Source organism: Tachysurus vachellii, chromosome 18 (genome assembly GCF_030014155.1).
Source record: "Tachysurus vachellii isolate PV-2020 chromosome 18, HZAU_Pvac_v1, whole genome shotgun sequence".
In the NCBI taxonomy this organism is placed as follows: domain Eukaryota; kingdom Metazoa; phylum Chordata; class Actinopteri; order Siluriformes; family Bagridae; genus Tachysurus; species Tachysurus vachellii.
In genome coordinates this window covers 14,336,419-14,350,383 of record NC_083477.1, presented here as the reverse complement: position 1 = coordinate 14,350,383, position 13,965 = coordinate 14,336,419, and the positions used below count along the sequence as shown (strand labels likewise).

Below are 13,965 nucleotides of genomic sequence, written 5' to 3'. Positions count from 1 at the left end.
GAGAGAGCGAGAGCGTGAGCGAGAGAGCGAGAGCGTGAGCGAGAGAGCGTGAGCGAGAGCGTGAGCGAGAGAGAGCGTGAGCGAGAGCGAGAGAGCGTGAGCGAGAGCGAGAGAGCGAGAGCGAGAGAGCGTGAGCGAGAGAGCGTGAGCGAGAGAGAGCGTGAGCGAGAGAGTGAGCGAGAGAGAGTGTGAGCGAGAGAGAGTGTGAGCGAGAGAGAGTGTGAGCGAGAGAGAGCGTGAGAGAGAGAGCGTGAGCGAGAGAGCGTGAGCGAGAGAGCGTGAGCGAGAGAGCGTGAGCGTGAGCGAGAGAGAGAGAGCGTGAGCGAGAGAGCGTGAGCGAGAGAGCGTGAGCGAGAGAGCGTGAGCGAGAGAGAGCGTAAGAGAGCGAGTATGAGCGTGAGAGAGCGAGTATGAGCGAGAGTATGAGCGAGAGTATGAGCGAGCGAGAGAGAGCGAGCGAGCGAGAGCGCGAGAGCGTGAGCGAGAGAGAGAGAGCGAGCGAGCGAGAGCGTGAGCGAGAGAGAGCGAGCGAGAGCGAGCGTGAGCGAGCGAGAGAGAGCGAGAGAGCGTGAGCGAGAGAGCGTGAGCGAGAGAGCGTGAGCGAGAGAGAGCGAGCGAGAGAGCGAGCGAGAGAGAGCGAGCGAGAGAGAGCGAGCGAGAGAGAGCGAGAGCGAGAGCGAGCGAGAGAGAGCGTGAGCGAGAGAGCGAGAGAGAGCGTGAGAGAGAGAGAGCGAGAGCGAGCGAGAGAGAGCGTGAGCGAGAGAGCGAGCGAGAGCGTGAGCGAGCGAGCGAGAGAGAGAGCGAGCGAGAGAGAGAGCGTGAGCGAGAGAGCGAGCGAGAGAGCGAGCGAGAGAGCGAGCGAGAGAGCGAGCGAGAGAGAGCGTGAGCGAGAGAGCGTGAGCGAGAGAGCGTGAGCGAGAGAGAGCGTGAGCGAGCGAGAGAGAGCGTGAGCGAGCGAGAGAGAGCGTGAGCGAGAGAGAGAGAGCGTGAGCGAGAGAGAGAGAGCGTGAGCGAGAGAGTGTGAGCGAGAGCGTGAGCGAGAGAGCGAGAGCGTGAGCGAGAGAGCGTGAGCGAGAGCGAGAGCGAGAGAGCGTGAGCGAGAGCGAGAGAGCGTGAGCGAGAGTGTGAGCGAGAGAGAGTGTGAGCGAGAGAGAGTGTGAGCGAGAGAGAGTGTGAGCGAGAGAGAGTGTGAGCGAGAGAGAGCGTGCGAGAGAGAGTGTGAGCGAGAGAGAGCGTGAGCGAGAGAGCGAGCGAGAGAGCGAGCGAGAGAGAGCGTGAGCGAGCGAGCGAGAGAGAGCGTGAGCGAGCGAGCGAGAGAGAGCATGAGCGAGCGAGAGCGAGCGAGAGAGAGAGAGCGTGAGCGAGCGAGAGAGCGAGCGAGAGAGAGCGAGAGCGTGAGCGAGCGAGAGTACGAGCGAGAGAATGAGAGAGAGAGCGCGAAAGAGTACGAGAGAGAGAGAGATCGCGCGAAAGAGAGAGAGAGAGATCGCGCGAAAGAGTACGAGAGAGCGCGAAAGAGTATGAGCGAGTAAGCGAGAGTATGAGAGAGAGTGTGAGAGAGAGAGAGAGTGTGTATTTTGGATCATTTGCAGAGGACAAATTTCGTTTAGAGCTAAACCTTCCCCACACACACACACACACACACACACACACACACACACACACACACACATTCACAAATACCCTGTCATACTGTAAAAAAGGATAGGCCTGTATTAGATATTTTAAAATGAGTGTTGCAACTGAGGTTGGTACAGTTTGTTAATGTAAACTTACCATCATCAGACGAGACACCTTTCATTCACCTTTATATCTTTAATGACAGTCGTCTTGTCCAATGATCGGTAAGTTTCCATTCACAAACTATACCTACCGCTTCCAGGTTGTCTGAATCGGTGCACGAAACACATTAACAAATCAGAAAACACATTAACAAATCAGAAAACACATTAACAAATCAGAAAACAAATTAACAAGAAAACACATTAACAAATCAGAAAACACATTAACAAATCAGAAAACAAATTAACAAGAAAACACATTAACAAATCTGAAAACACATTAACAAATCAGAAAACACATTAACAAGAAAACACATTAACAAATCAGAAAACACATTAACAAATCAGAAAACAAATTAACAAGAAAACACATTAACAAATCTGAAAACAAATTAACAAGAAAACACATTAACAAATCCGAAAACAAATTAACAAGAAAACACATTAACAAATCAGAAAACACAACGACATTTCAGACAACCCGGAAGCGGTTGGTATAGTTTGTGATTGGACAAGACACCTGTCACTCAAGTTATACATGAAGTTCAACAATCTGCTGCAGGGAAAAGTTGGAATGGATGGATGGAATGGATTACTGTGGATTAATTCTGTTATTTTCTTATATTTAAACGGAGAACTTTACACATTACACATAAGATTCCATACCTGTATATCTTGAGTGACAGGTGTCTTGTCCAATGATTGGTAAGTTTCCATTCAAAAACGATACACTACCGTTTCTGGGTTGTCTGACTTGTCGTTGTGTTTTCAGACTTGTTAATGTGTTTTCGGATTTGTTAATGTGTTTTGCACTTCTCAGCCACCGTAGAATATAGTCAGTATACAGAATATGCTTAAAAAAGGCACAATGTTTAATTAAATGTCTGAAATGACCCTTTAAACTTACATTAGTTCTCTTGGCTCTGCACAGTTTGTGTCCTTTTCCCCCAGACAACCTTTAATGTTTTGATCTGAAAAGTGGCCTTTAATTTAATGTTACTTTCTTTAATGTTGTACAAAGTTTTATACCGTTTTAATGGATTATTAAGAATCCAAAACATATTTTTCAATGACTCACTAATGCAAAAAAATATTTAGAGCCTTTTATTTGTAAGCATAAATAGTATAAAATACTGTTTCATAACAATAAGCATTCTTAAAGACTTGATAAATTTCTGCTTTTTAACTTACAGTAGAAATAAAAGAACAGTTAATACAGTGCTAGCTGTGCTAGACCTTTCACACCTGCAGCATTTATTCGCACAAATGTAAATACACAATGCATCCTTCACCCACCCACATATTCCTCTTGCTTCCACCCCCACATTTCTTCACCAGTTCTGCATCAGGAGCCTATAAATAGGTTGTCACGGCAACTGCACATAGCTAGCAATGCCCTTATTTTTAAACGCAGCCTTTAAACACACATTTAAACTCATCTTTAATTAGAGGACAAAGAGAATTGTGATCTCAGTGGATGAGGTCAAGTTGAACCCAAGGAATAAAAGGGGAAAAAGAGTGTGCAACAAAATATATAGTACAAAACGTAAACACGTACACTGCTGATCAGCCTGACACAGTATTTATTATATATGGCCTTCACCTCTTTATTTCAGTTAGAGTATTAAACCTCTAGAGGAAAAGTACATGAGTGAAACAGGGTTAAACTTTTTGGCATTTTTAACTGCTTGACCAAAAACTAAAGACTATTGCCCTTGTCGTTTTGGTGCCCTTGTAATTTATTTTGAATATAATTTCACACTTAATATTTATAGGCTGTTTCACACTCAGCTTCATACAGTTTTACATTGATGTGTTAATGGTGTACTTAAATGCTGAATTGGGCTTTATTGTACTATTGTTTTCACTAGAGCTCACTTGTGTGCTCAAATGTTTCAACCATGTGAAAGATTTTTGTTTTTTTTTGTCCTTCTCTCTCAGTAAAGCACAACTTATCATGTAGTACTGTAACTTACCAAAGCCAAGACCCTTATGTTTTATACGCTTAACTTTAGTTGTAATAGGTGAATAGTAAATCATTTACATCCTGATATTGTTTAGTCAAAAATCAAATTTGTTTATTTTTTTTCCTTCTCTCTGCTATAGCTATTGACTTGTTATACGGCGGAATATACTGCTTCGTTTGCCAAGACTACATATACGACAAAGACATGGAACAGATTGCCAAAGAAGAACAGAGGAAGGCCTGGAAACTTCAAGGTCAGTGTTTAATTCACAAACAGTGAATGCTTTGACTTGGCAGAACAGTCTAAAAACATTCAATATCTACAAAACATACACTATATGTTCAAATGTTCATGCACTCTACTGTATGTTCACCTGAAAATCACATACAATGTGGGCATTCTCCAAGCTGTTGTCATATGGATGGACAATTGTCTTGAATGTCTTGGACTTTCCTTGACTGTAACTAAGAGGATTAACTCTGTTCCAGCATGATCATGACCTTGTGCACAAAAAAAGGTTCATGAAGGTAGGATTTGACAAGGAGGATGTAGAAGAGCTCTAGTTGCCTGCAAAAAGCCCTAGTTGCCTGCAAAGAGCCCTGACATCAACTCCACTGACCACCATGGTGTTGGATGAACAGAAATGACATCTGTGTGCCAGGTCTTCTTGCTTCTTGATCTTTTGCCTGAACACAAATCTTTACAGCCTTGTTCCATAGTCTAGTAGAAAGCTTTTGAAATCAAGAACTGGACATTTGAAAAACAAATATGGATGTTCACAAGTCTTGGCTATATAATCACAATGTACAACACATACTTTCAGCATATGAATACACAATGTATTGTATGTTTTCTGTCTTCAGGTGTAGGAGAAAAGTATTCAACGTGGGAGCCCACAAAGCGGGAACTGGAGCTGCTACGCCATAATCCAAAGCGTAGGAAAATTACTTCCAACTGCACCATAGGTAATGATGACTGTTTTTCCATGCTTAACTTGGCTTTTTTTCTAGCACTGTTTGAATGTTGTGAGTCCATTGGTTTGTATCTCATCATCCACAGAAATGGAAATTGTAACTTTTGAACAAAAGGAAATTATACTAAAACAATATAATAATTTGTCAGAAACTTCAGGTAACCATGGTTTTTTATCAAAAGCTATCAAAAAAAATCTTTTAGAAAGGCAAATCCAAGATGGAGCAATTCCCTTCTTATTTTAACTGTTTCTTTACCAGTCTGGGAAAACCCAGTAGACATCCTTGTGGCTTAAATGGACCAAAACAGGATTTGAAATCTTACAGATAACCTTGGACAAAATTGTTTGTCTATATAACAAACCTTATAAAAACAAACCACACTGATGATCTGGAAATGTCTCCTTTTCAATTTACTTTTTTTCTTGGTAGGTCATTAACATGTGCACTTGGAGACTAAATACCGCAACTTTATCCAAAGTGACGTGACTTCTGCATAGAAAATCATGTACATGTGAATCCAGACGGTGGTAAAATGATCAGACAAAGTAAAAACAGTAAATTCAGATAAATTCAGCCTGTAATAAGGAGGACAGTAAAAAAAACACACACACACAGACATGGCTGATTAGGACAAATAAAATGAGGAGCACCTGTAAAACTGGCCAATGTAAATTTAATCCCATCTGGAAAAGGCTTAAATGTGATTTTCTCACGTTGTGCTTCAATCAAGCTGCTGGATAGCAATGTACCTTAGAGAAAAGGGCATAAGCCTAATCAGCTCAGTTTGTAATCAGATACCAGCTGCCAAAATGTCTGTGACGTGACATACGGCTAAGTATGGTGACCTGTACTCAGAATTCGTTCTCTGCATTTAACCCTTCCAAAGTGGACACACACACTGCAGTGAACACACACACACCGTGAACACATACCCGGAGCAGTGGGCAGCCATTTATGCTGCGGCACCCGGGGAGCAGTTGGGGGGGTTCGGTGCCGTGCTCAAGGGCACCTCAGTCGTGGTATTGCCGGCCCGAGACTCGAACCCACAACCTTAGGGTTAGGAGTCAGACTCTCTAACCATTAGGCCACAACTTCCCCTGTGATACTCCTCTGCATTTTTAAATACTATCATTTTACCCTAAGATCCAAGCAACAGAGGAATAGTATGTAGCTTTTAGAAGTTTGTGTATGTACAGTCAAAAACCTCAACACGTTTCTACACATTTGCTCATTTACTTAAGGGGACTGATTACGTACATAAATGAAAAACAAACAACCTGAAAATAAAGTAAGCCATAAATGACTTTATATACACTTATTCAGACAGTGTAAAGTCCCAGGGATAATTTTTCTAAAAAGTACTGCCTGGGATCTTGTCACCTATTAGTGAATATTATTAAAATGGTAAATAGCTCTTAAATAGAGAAAATTGTCTTGAACATAACATTCTTCTATCATGTTTCGTCTTTTGTGAGTGTTCAGGTTTTAAAACCTTTATCTGGGTTTTTGTGAACTAAGCGTTATTGGTCCTTTAGAAAATAAACAGCCTTAAACCAAACACAAGGTATATCATGTCTCACACACACTACATGGCCAAAGGTTTGCCCTAACCTGCTAATAAAACTCATGAGCTTTTTGGAAATTCAGGATTTATTCCCTCTTTGCTGCTGTATTAACCTTATTAACTCTTCGGGGAGGGGGGGCTTTCCACTAGATTTTGGAGAATGTTTGTGAGGAATTGCTCAATCAGCCCCAAGAGTGTTAGGCCACGTTCACACTGCAGGTAAAAGTGGCCCAAACCTGATTTTTTTGGGGTCAAGTGACCAGGTCAGACTTCTTCAGGAGTAGTGTGAACACTCAAATCTAGCCCAGATCTGATTTTTTCAAATCAGGTTCAGACCATTTCCATATGTGGTCCTGTATCAGACCCAAATCTGATTTTTTTCCAATGTGGCCGCAGTGTGAACAACCAAGACGGACAATTATACGCCGGCGAGTACACACACAAACGTGACTACGCCTACAAAATGGATCAAATAATCAAAAGTTGACCTCGCCAACTTTACCGCAACGGCGTGCTGCGTGTGACGTCATTGTTCTTGTTAGTTTGCGCATGCGGGTCAGTTCGAAACAGCAAACAGTTCACACTGGCATCTGATATAGGCCACATTTTAAAAGGTAATGTGAACAGCCAAACAAAAAAAATCAGATCTGAGCAAAATATCCGAATTGAGCATTAAGACTTGCAGTGTGAACGCGGCTTTAGTGAGGTCAGGATCTGATTTCGAGGGAGGAGGCCAGTGGTGCAGTCTGGATTCCAGTTCATTCCAAATGTGTTCAGTGGGATTGAGGTCAGGGCTCTATCACAGGTCACTCAAGTACTTACTCCAGCCTTGGCAAGTCATGTCTTCATGGATTTCATTGTGTTCCCAGAGGCAGTGTCACATTTAAACATGTTTTGGGCCACTTACTTCCAATAAAGGGAAATTATAATACTACATTTTATAAAATTCTGTATGTCCAATATTGTTGCTAAAGTTATGATTGCGACAGATATGCTCAGACTACCAGTTGAAGCATTCTCTCTCTCTCTCTCTCTCTCTCTCTCTCTCTCTCTCTCTCTCTCTCTCTCTCTGTCTCTCATACATACTGTACATACACACACACTCACACACACAAACAGACAAAGCAGCCATACAAAGTCAATTTACAAATTCCCACAGTGTGATCAGTAAACCAGAGGGGGTGTGTTGAGAGAAAGAACATGACATGTACCTATAGTCAGAGTGTGATCAGAGAGTGTGCTAATGCCCAGAATTGTGTGTGTGTGTCTGTGTGTCACCCAGAGTCATTAAGTTGTCAATTGTCAATGCATCATAGGAAATGATTTTTTTCCCTATGTTGCCCTGCTTGGGTCATCTCACTCAGTCTGTATTCATGTAGTACTCTATGCATGTTAATGGTGATCCATTCTGAGCTCTGACTGTTGTGCACACATGTTCTCTTCAGGTTTACGGGGCTTGATCAACTTGGGCAACACATGCTTCATGAACTGCATTGTGCAGGCACTTACACACACACCGCTGCTGCGTGATTTCTTCCTGTCAGACAGGCACAAGTGTGAGATGCAGGCCAACTCCTGCCTGGTGTGTGAGATGTCTCAGCTCTTTCAAGAGGTGAGCCTACTAGGTGTAAGGGATATGCTGTGTTCAACGTACCTCACAAGTTGGAACTCTGAATTTTCAACCTTTGCGCATTCCAGCTACAGCTTGGGGAAAACATTAATGCCTTCATGTTCATCTTTGTTAGGGACAAGCTAGTCAGCTATCTGTGATGAATGATGCATATGCACCTCCTCAAAACGACAAACTATGTAGTCAATGTTATCAGTTATCAGGCTAATATTCTGTGTGTTGATTTGATATCATTATCATGTATATATCATCATGTATGAACCGCATGAATGATTTTAAAAATACAGGTTTTTGTTTGGTTCTTAATAAGGACTGTATTTTTTACTGTCCATGCTCTCCATAGCCAGTGTTTAAAAGTAAGAGTTACAACCTTTGGTCAAATGCTGCAATTGAGTGTGGGCGTGCTGCAATCGAGTGTGGGTTGTCATGGCAAGCTTATGACGAGTTTATGGGTGTAAAATTTTCTGAAGGTTGTTTCTGTCACTGAACAAATAAATCACTGTTGCCTAAACCCACCCATCCCTTACATACCATTCTTTGTATTGGTAGAGTATGGAAAAGTGGGGAGCAACGTGACATCATTAATGTGGCAACCCATAGACTGGTTTTCCAGATGGCCACGACTACACACACTCTTTCTTATTCCACTTGTGTTTAGTGCATTAACTAGCTGTGAAATGTGTGAATACTGCCAGGAGACAAGAAGAAAAAATAACTGTTTGAACAAAGATGAAATGGTAGAGAATAGAGAGAGAAATGGAAAGATGAAGACCACAGGGAGGGTGTGAATGTATTTTTTTTTTTTTAAGCTTGTTGAATCTGGCCTGCTGCTAGACTCAGCAAATATATTGCACTCGATCAAGGGTTAGAAATTCTGTGGTCTCTCCTTATCAATCTATCTCTTGCTATCTTTTTGTCCATTGGTCTCTGTCTCTATTAAGTTCTATTCGGGCCACCGGTCTCCTCATATCCCTTTCCGGCTGCTCCACCTGGTGTGGACACATGCACGTCACCTGGCTGGCTATGAGCAACAGGATGCACATGAGTTCCTCATTGCCGCCCTGGATGTGCTGCACCGCCACTGCAAAGGTAAGACACACACATGCAGTGCTTAACTTTGCAGTAGTCTGAAAGAATCTTTATGCATTTCACACCTCTGTGCTGCAAAGTCACAAAATAGAATAAAGCAAAATATTAAGGAAAAAAAAGTGACCAGTGTTTAAAAATGCAGACTGATAAAATTGAGGTTATATTGAGGATTATATTGCAATGCAGCCATGAAACAAAACAAAAGTTAAGTATAAAATCAAGTTAAGGATAATGTAAATATCTGAAAATGACTGACAGAAATGTCTTTTTGCTTTTCTCTCCCTCTCTTTCCCTCAGACGATGACAACGGGAAGAAAGCCAACAATCCGAATCACTGTAACTGCATCATTGACCAAATTTTCACTGGCGGACTACAGTCAGACGTGACCTGTCAAGTTTGCCAGTAAGGCCAACTGTGTGTGCCTCTTTGTGTGCACACATGTTTGTGTGCGTTTCTTTGTGCCCGTGTGTCTTTTTGTCTACACATACATGTAGGACCCAAAAGATATACACCGTGAAGCTCATTCTGCCTGAACCAGCCCAACTGTACACACACACACACATTTACTCTAGCTGTCTCTATGAGGTATTCGCTCCCTCTCGTGTACTCTACCGAAAACAAGTCGTGCAGCTGCATTTTGGATCATTTGCAGAGGACGAATTGCGTTCATAAACCTGCCAGCAGTGAGTTGCAGTAGTCCAGTAGACTAAACAAGTACCTGGGCAGCTTGTGAGGACAAAAATGTCCGAATCCTTCTGATGCTGTAGAGAAGAAGCTGACATGAGCGCGTCTCATTAGCAATTGTACTAATAATTAAACCACGTGCTGTTTTGTGATTTTACACAGACACTCAGGTTATTGTCCTTTTTGGCAGAGCTGCATTCCTTTTGTTTTATTGAATTAGCTCCCTAAATTTTCAGCTTATTATTCAATCCTTTATTTCTCCTCAGAAACTGCCAAAAAAAATTCACACACTTATTTACACCTAGGGGTTATGTAGCATAGCCAATCCAACTGCATGTTGTTAGGATGTGCCCTTAGCTTATTATATGGTTATTCATATTAACGCATAAAATTCAGGGTCTGAAATTAGGTAGCTGCAAGGAGGAAATGATGACCTTGTCTTGACTCAAGTCTCTTGAGAGTTTATTGCATTTAATTAAACTGCAAAAGACTTAGGTGGAGCCCATGCATTCATAAATAAAATGGTAAGATGCTTGTAAGTAAACAAGCACTCATAAATATTCAGGACACACGTTACTAATTGATTCAGTACTACATACATGTTAGTTATATATCTGTTTACTATACTGAATTAAAATGCCTCCATGTGTATTTGTTGCATTGAAACTTTAAAGCACCATAAGCATAATGTTCTTTGTCATAAAGCAGGATTAAAATAGACACATTCATTGTTGTTTTGGAATTTGGCCATAGTAAGGGACCTTATTCACAAGTGGAACTGTGGCTATATTTTGTAGTGTCTCATGACAATAATGATATGATATAACTGCATTCAGTTGGCGCTTAACTAATATATTGCGCATACGCATCAACACACATTCTCTAACCACTTGCTTCTGTTTTATTGCAGTGGGGTTTCCACTACGATAGACCCATTCTGGGACATCAGTCTGGACCTGCCTGGCTCGTCCACGCCATTCTGGCCTTTGAGTCCGGGTGGTGACAGTGCTGTGGTTAATGGAGAGGGTCACATGACTGGCTCCACCACACTCACAGACTGCCTGCGTCGGTAGGTTCACATTTGCTTTATCTCATTCAGTGCAGCCTGGTGTTTATTCAGTGTGTTTATGATGTACCCTATGTGTTAGACAAAACATAGAAGGTATATGATGCATTTGGCACACACCCTTATCCAGAGCGACGTACAAATGGGCTTTTAAGTCTCTGTCATTTAATACATTAACTCTGGTTCACTAGGTTACAGACTTGAGATAACCTGAGCCTAAAACATTGTTCAAAGTTTTTATTTATTTATTTATTTAGTAAGTTAATTATAGTTAATTCTGTTCCTGGATAAGTTGACTGAAACATGTATAATATACACAGATCACAGTGTACACCTACTCATTCATGTAATTATTTAATCAATCAGTCATGTGGCAGATACAAAATTATGCAGATCACGGCCCTGCAGCTTTGGATAATATTCACATCAACCACATCAGAATGGGGAAAATTGTGGTCTGTGATTTTGACTGTGGTCTGGTGAATGCTGATTTCTACTGAGGCAGACATACAGTAGTGCCAGAATTTGTCACCAACTGTGTAAACAGTCCAGGCTGGTGGAGGTACCAACACTTTGGGCCTGTTAATACCAATTAATTATTGCTTGAATGCCACAGACTGCAAGTATTGTTGCTGACTGTCTAGCATCCCTTCACATGGACATGATTTACCCGTCTACTAATGTCTTCATCCAGCATAATGAGGCACCATTTCACAAAGCATGAAATCTTTCTGAACATGTTCAGCGTTCTACAGAGGCCTTCCTACTCATCGGATCTGAACCCAATGGAACTGCTGCTGGATGCGGTAGAATGGGAGATTCAGATCATGAAAATACACCTGAAAAATAACATGATACTATCACGTCAACATGTGGAATCTTGTGGAATCCACGCCATAAAGGCTGTTTTGAGAGCCAGTATTAGTATAGTGTTCCTAATAAAGTGCTCTGTGGGTACAGCTGACTTATATGCAAAATACATTTATATAATGTTTATATCACCTGAAAACAGCGGACAATAATTCAAAAATAGTTATATAAATAGTTAAATATGGAATAATATTCACTCCTTGCACTGCGTTATGTCCTATTAGATGTTCTAGCACAGCTCGAGCGGTCCCACCATCTTTCAGGGTACAAGCAGGTATGCAGACTGTGTGTTTTGGTAGATGTCAGAACAACTGAGTCACTGGCTGTCTTCAAATGATGTCCTGTTTGTTTACAAAAAAAAAGTGAACCAGAATTGATATGTTCATCCATAGAGAATTCAAAGCATTGTATGTTGCTCTGCATCTGTTGATCTCAGATTGATATATTTTTTAAACATTCTGTAGGTTTTAACAGAATTGGCATTTTTGAAGTTAAAATTAATTACTTGACCTGTAGAGAAAATCATTAACCTGGTTGATTTTTTACACTTAATACATTTGAAAAAAAAAATTAAATCTAATTCACTCTTTAACTTGCATTGGCTCAGCAGTGCCATTATATAAAGGTCAAAATTAATGAGGGAATTAAATATAAAATGTCATAGATTAATTTTTGTTTTTTTTAACATAAGAAGAGCTTTATTCTAAATGACGGTTTAGAACCTTTTGGAACTTTATTTTTCGAAATACTTTTTACGACCATCTGTGCATTAAAATCAAGAAAGAGTCAAAATTGTAAAAATATTCATAATAGAATTTAAAACTAAAATGAGATAAAATGGAATAATACAGAAATATGCAATTTGCTGTACAATAAAGTGAGAGGAATTATAATGTAAAATAAATAGATAAAATATGGGAAAATATAGCATGTGACTACAATGACTGATAGGTTGATATGAAGGTTATGAATATAGTATTAATGTAAGATTTAATATGCAATGTGTTTATCGCTTATTCTGTAATTATGTTTGAATAAAAAAAGACTTGAATATTGTTCAGCAAAATTTATAATCAATAGCCTTCGGCGCTTATCAATACTTTCTCACAATTTACTCTGGTAACAGTAACTGATGATATCTGATGACGTCTAATATCTTTACATTTACATTTACAGTGTTTTAGATGCCAGTGTCAGGTTTCTTACCATTATAAAAGACAAACGCTTACAGGATGCATTTTGAACCAAACATATCTAAATGTACATACATCATAAAAATGACTTCTATTTGCAGTATTATGAATGTGTTTGTAATCCAGACCACTAGATGGTAGCATTGCTTAAGAAATAATGTAACATTAAAGCGTAGTGTTTTTTTTTTTGTTTTTTTTTTTTAATTATTATTCACATATTTTAATTTAACTTAGTTTAGATTAACATGCCATGTGTTGTGGTGACCAGAACAAAATATGTTTTGTGTTTGTGGCCATTTTTTAAGGTTAATTATAAACCCCTGTATAATTTAGAAATGAACTCCTGATATAGGGAACTTTGTGCTGTTCATTGTGGAGAATTGAATGTTTTGAATACAAATGTATGTTTGTCTGAATGCAGTTGGTTGTGTACGTAGTTGGAGTTGGATAGGCAGACAATATAAAGAATTACAATTAACACTTGTATTGAATTGTCTACACTTGTACATGGATCGAGTACATTGCATACATTTCTCTTTTTTCTCTTTGTCTTGTTCTCATTCTCCTCTGCAGATTCACTCGGCCTGAGCATCTAGGTAGCAGTGCCAAAATTAAATGTGGAGGCTGTCATAGCTATCAGGAGTCCACCAAACAGCTGACAATGAAGAAGCTTCCTATAGTCGCATGTTTTCATCTGAAGGCAAGTTTAATTAACAGTAATTATTATTAACAGCGGTTGTAAAACACACTGGAACTATTCTCAGCCTCAGATGTCACGTCCGTAAACCGCAAATGGAAAACAAAATTGGGAACGATTTGTTGCACGCATCACATTTTCTTAACGGTCAACCTGGAAACAAAGGCGTGGTGTACAAAGGCGTACATCCCTCGTGGAAGAAGGAAGCTTCTTCACATTTACAACTGAGACATTGAGTGCTTATGTCAGCTAAAACGTACTTGAACATGAACAATCTATGGATGCACACTGGTCTGTTCTTTTAGGGACAACGACTTTGTCTTCACTGGTTGCTTTACATGAAAGTCAGACTCCCTCTTGGGCGGTCCTTAGCAACAAAAAGTCGCTATGGAGTTTACGTGAAACTATATGTATAATACCATATAGCAATAAAACTAACACGAAAAGCA

The 13,965-nt window shown here is 40.4% G+C and overlaps 1 protein-coding gene across 1 annotated transcript in view; it reads left to right on the top strand.

Annotated features, from left to right (window-relative positions):
* Positions 1 to 13,965, top strand: part of LOC132861162 (ubiquitin carboxyl-terminal hydrolase 22-like) — a 43,906-nt gene that overhangs the window by 22,358 nt on the left and 7,583 nt on the right. The window contains exons 3-9 of the mRNA XM_060892550.1: positions 3,888 to 4,001; positions 4,612 to 4,713; positions 7,732 to 7,898; positions 8,858 to 9,005; positions 9,303 to 9,408; positions 10,601 to 10,759; positions 13,393 to 13,519. Of these exons, the coding sequence (XP_060748533.1) occupies positions 3,888 to 4,001; positions 4,612 to 4,713; positions 7,732 to 7,898; positions 8,858 to 9,005; positions 9,303 to 9,408; positions 10,601 to 10,759; positions 13,393 to 13,519 (923 nt within the window). The remainder of the gene's footprint in view (positions 1 to 3,887; positions 4,002 to 4,611; positions 4,714 to 7,731; positions 7,899 to 8,857; positions 9,006 to 9,302; positions 9,409 to 10,600; positions 10,760 to 13,392; positions 13,520 to 13,965) is intronic.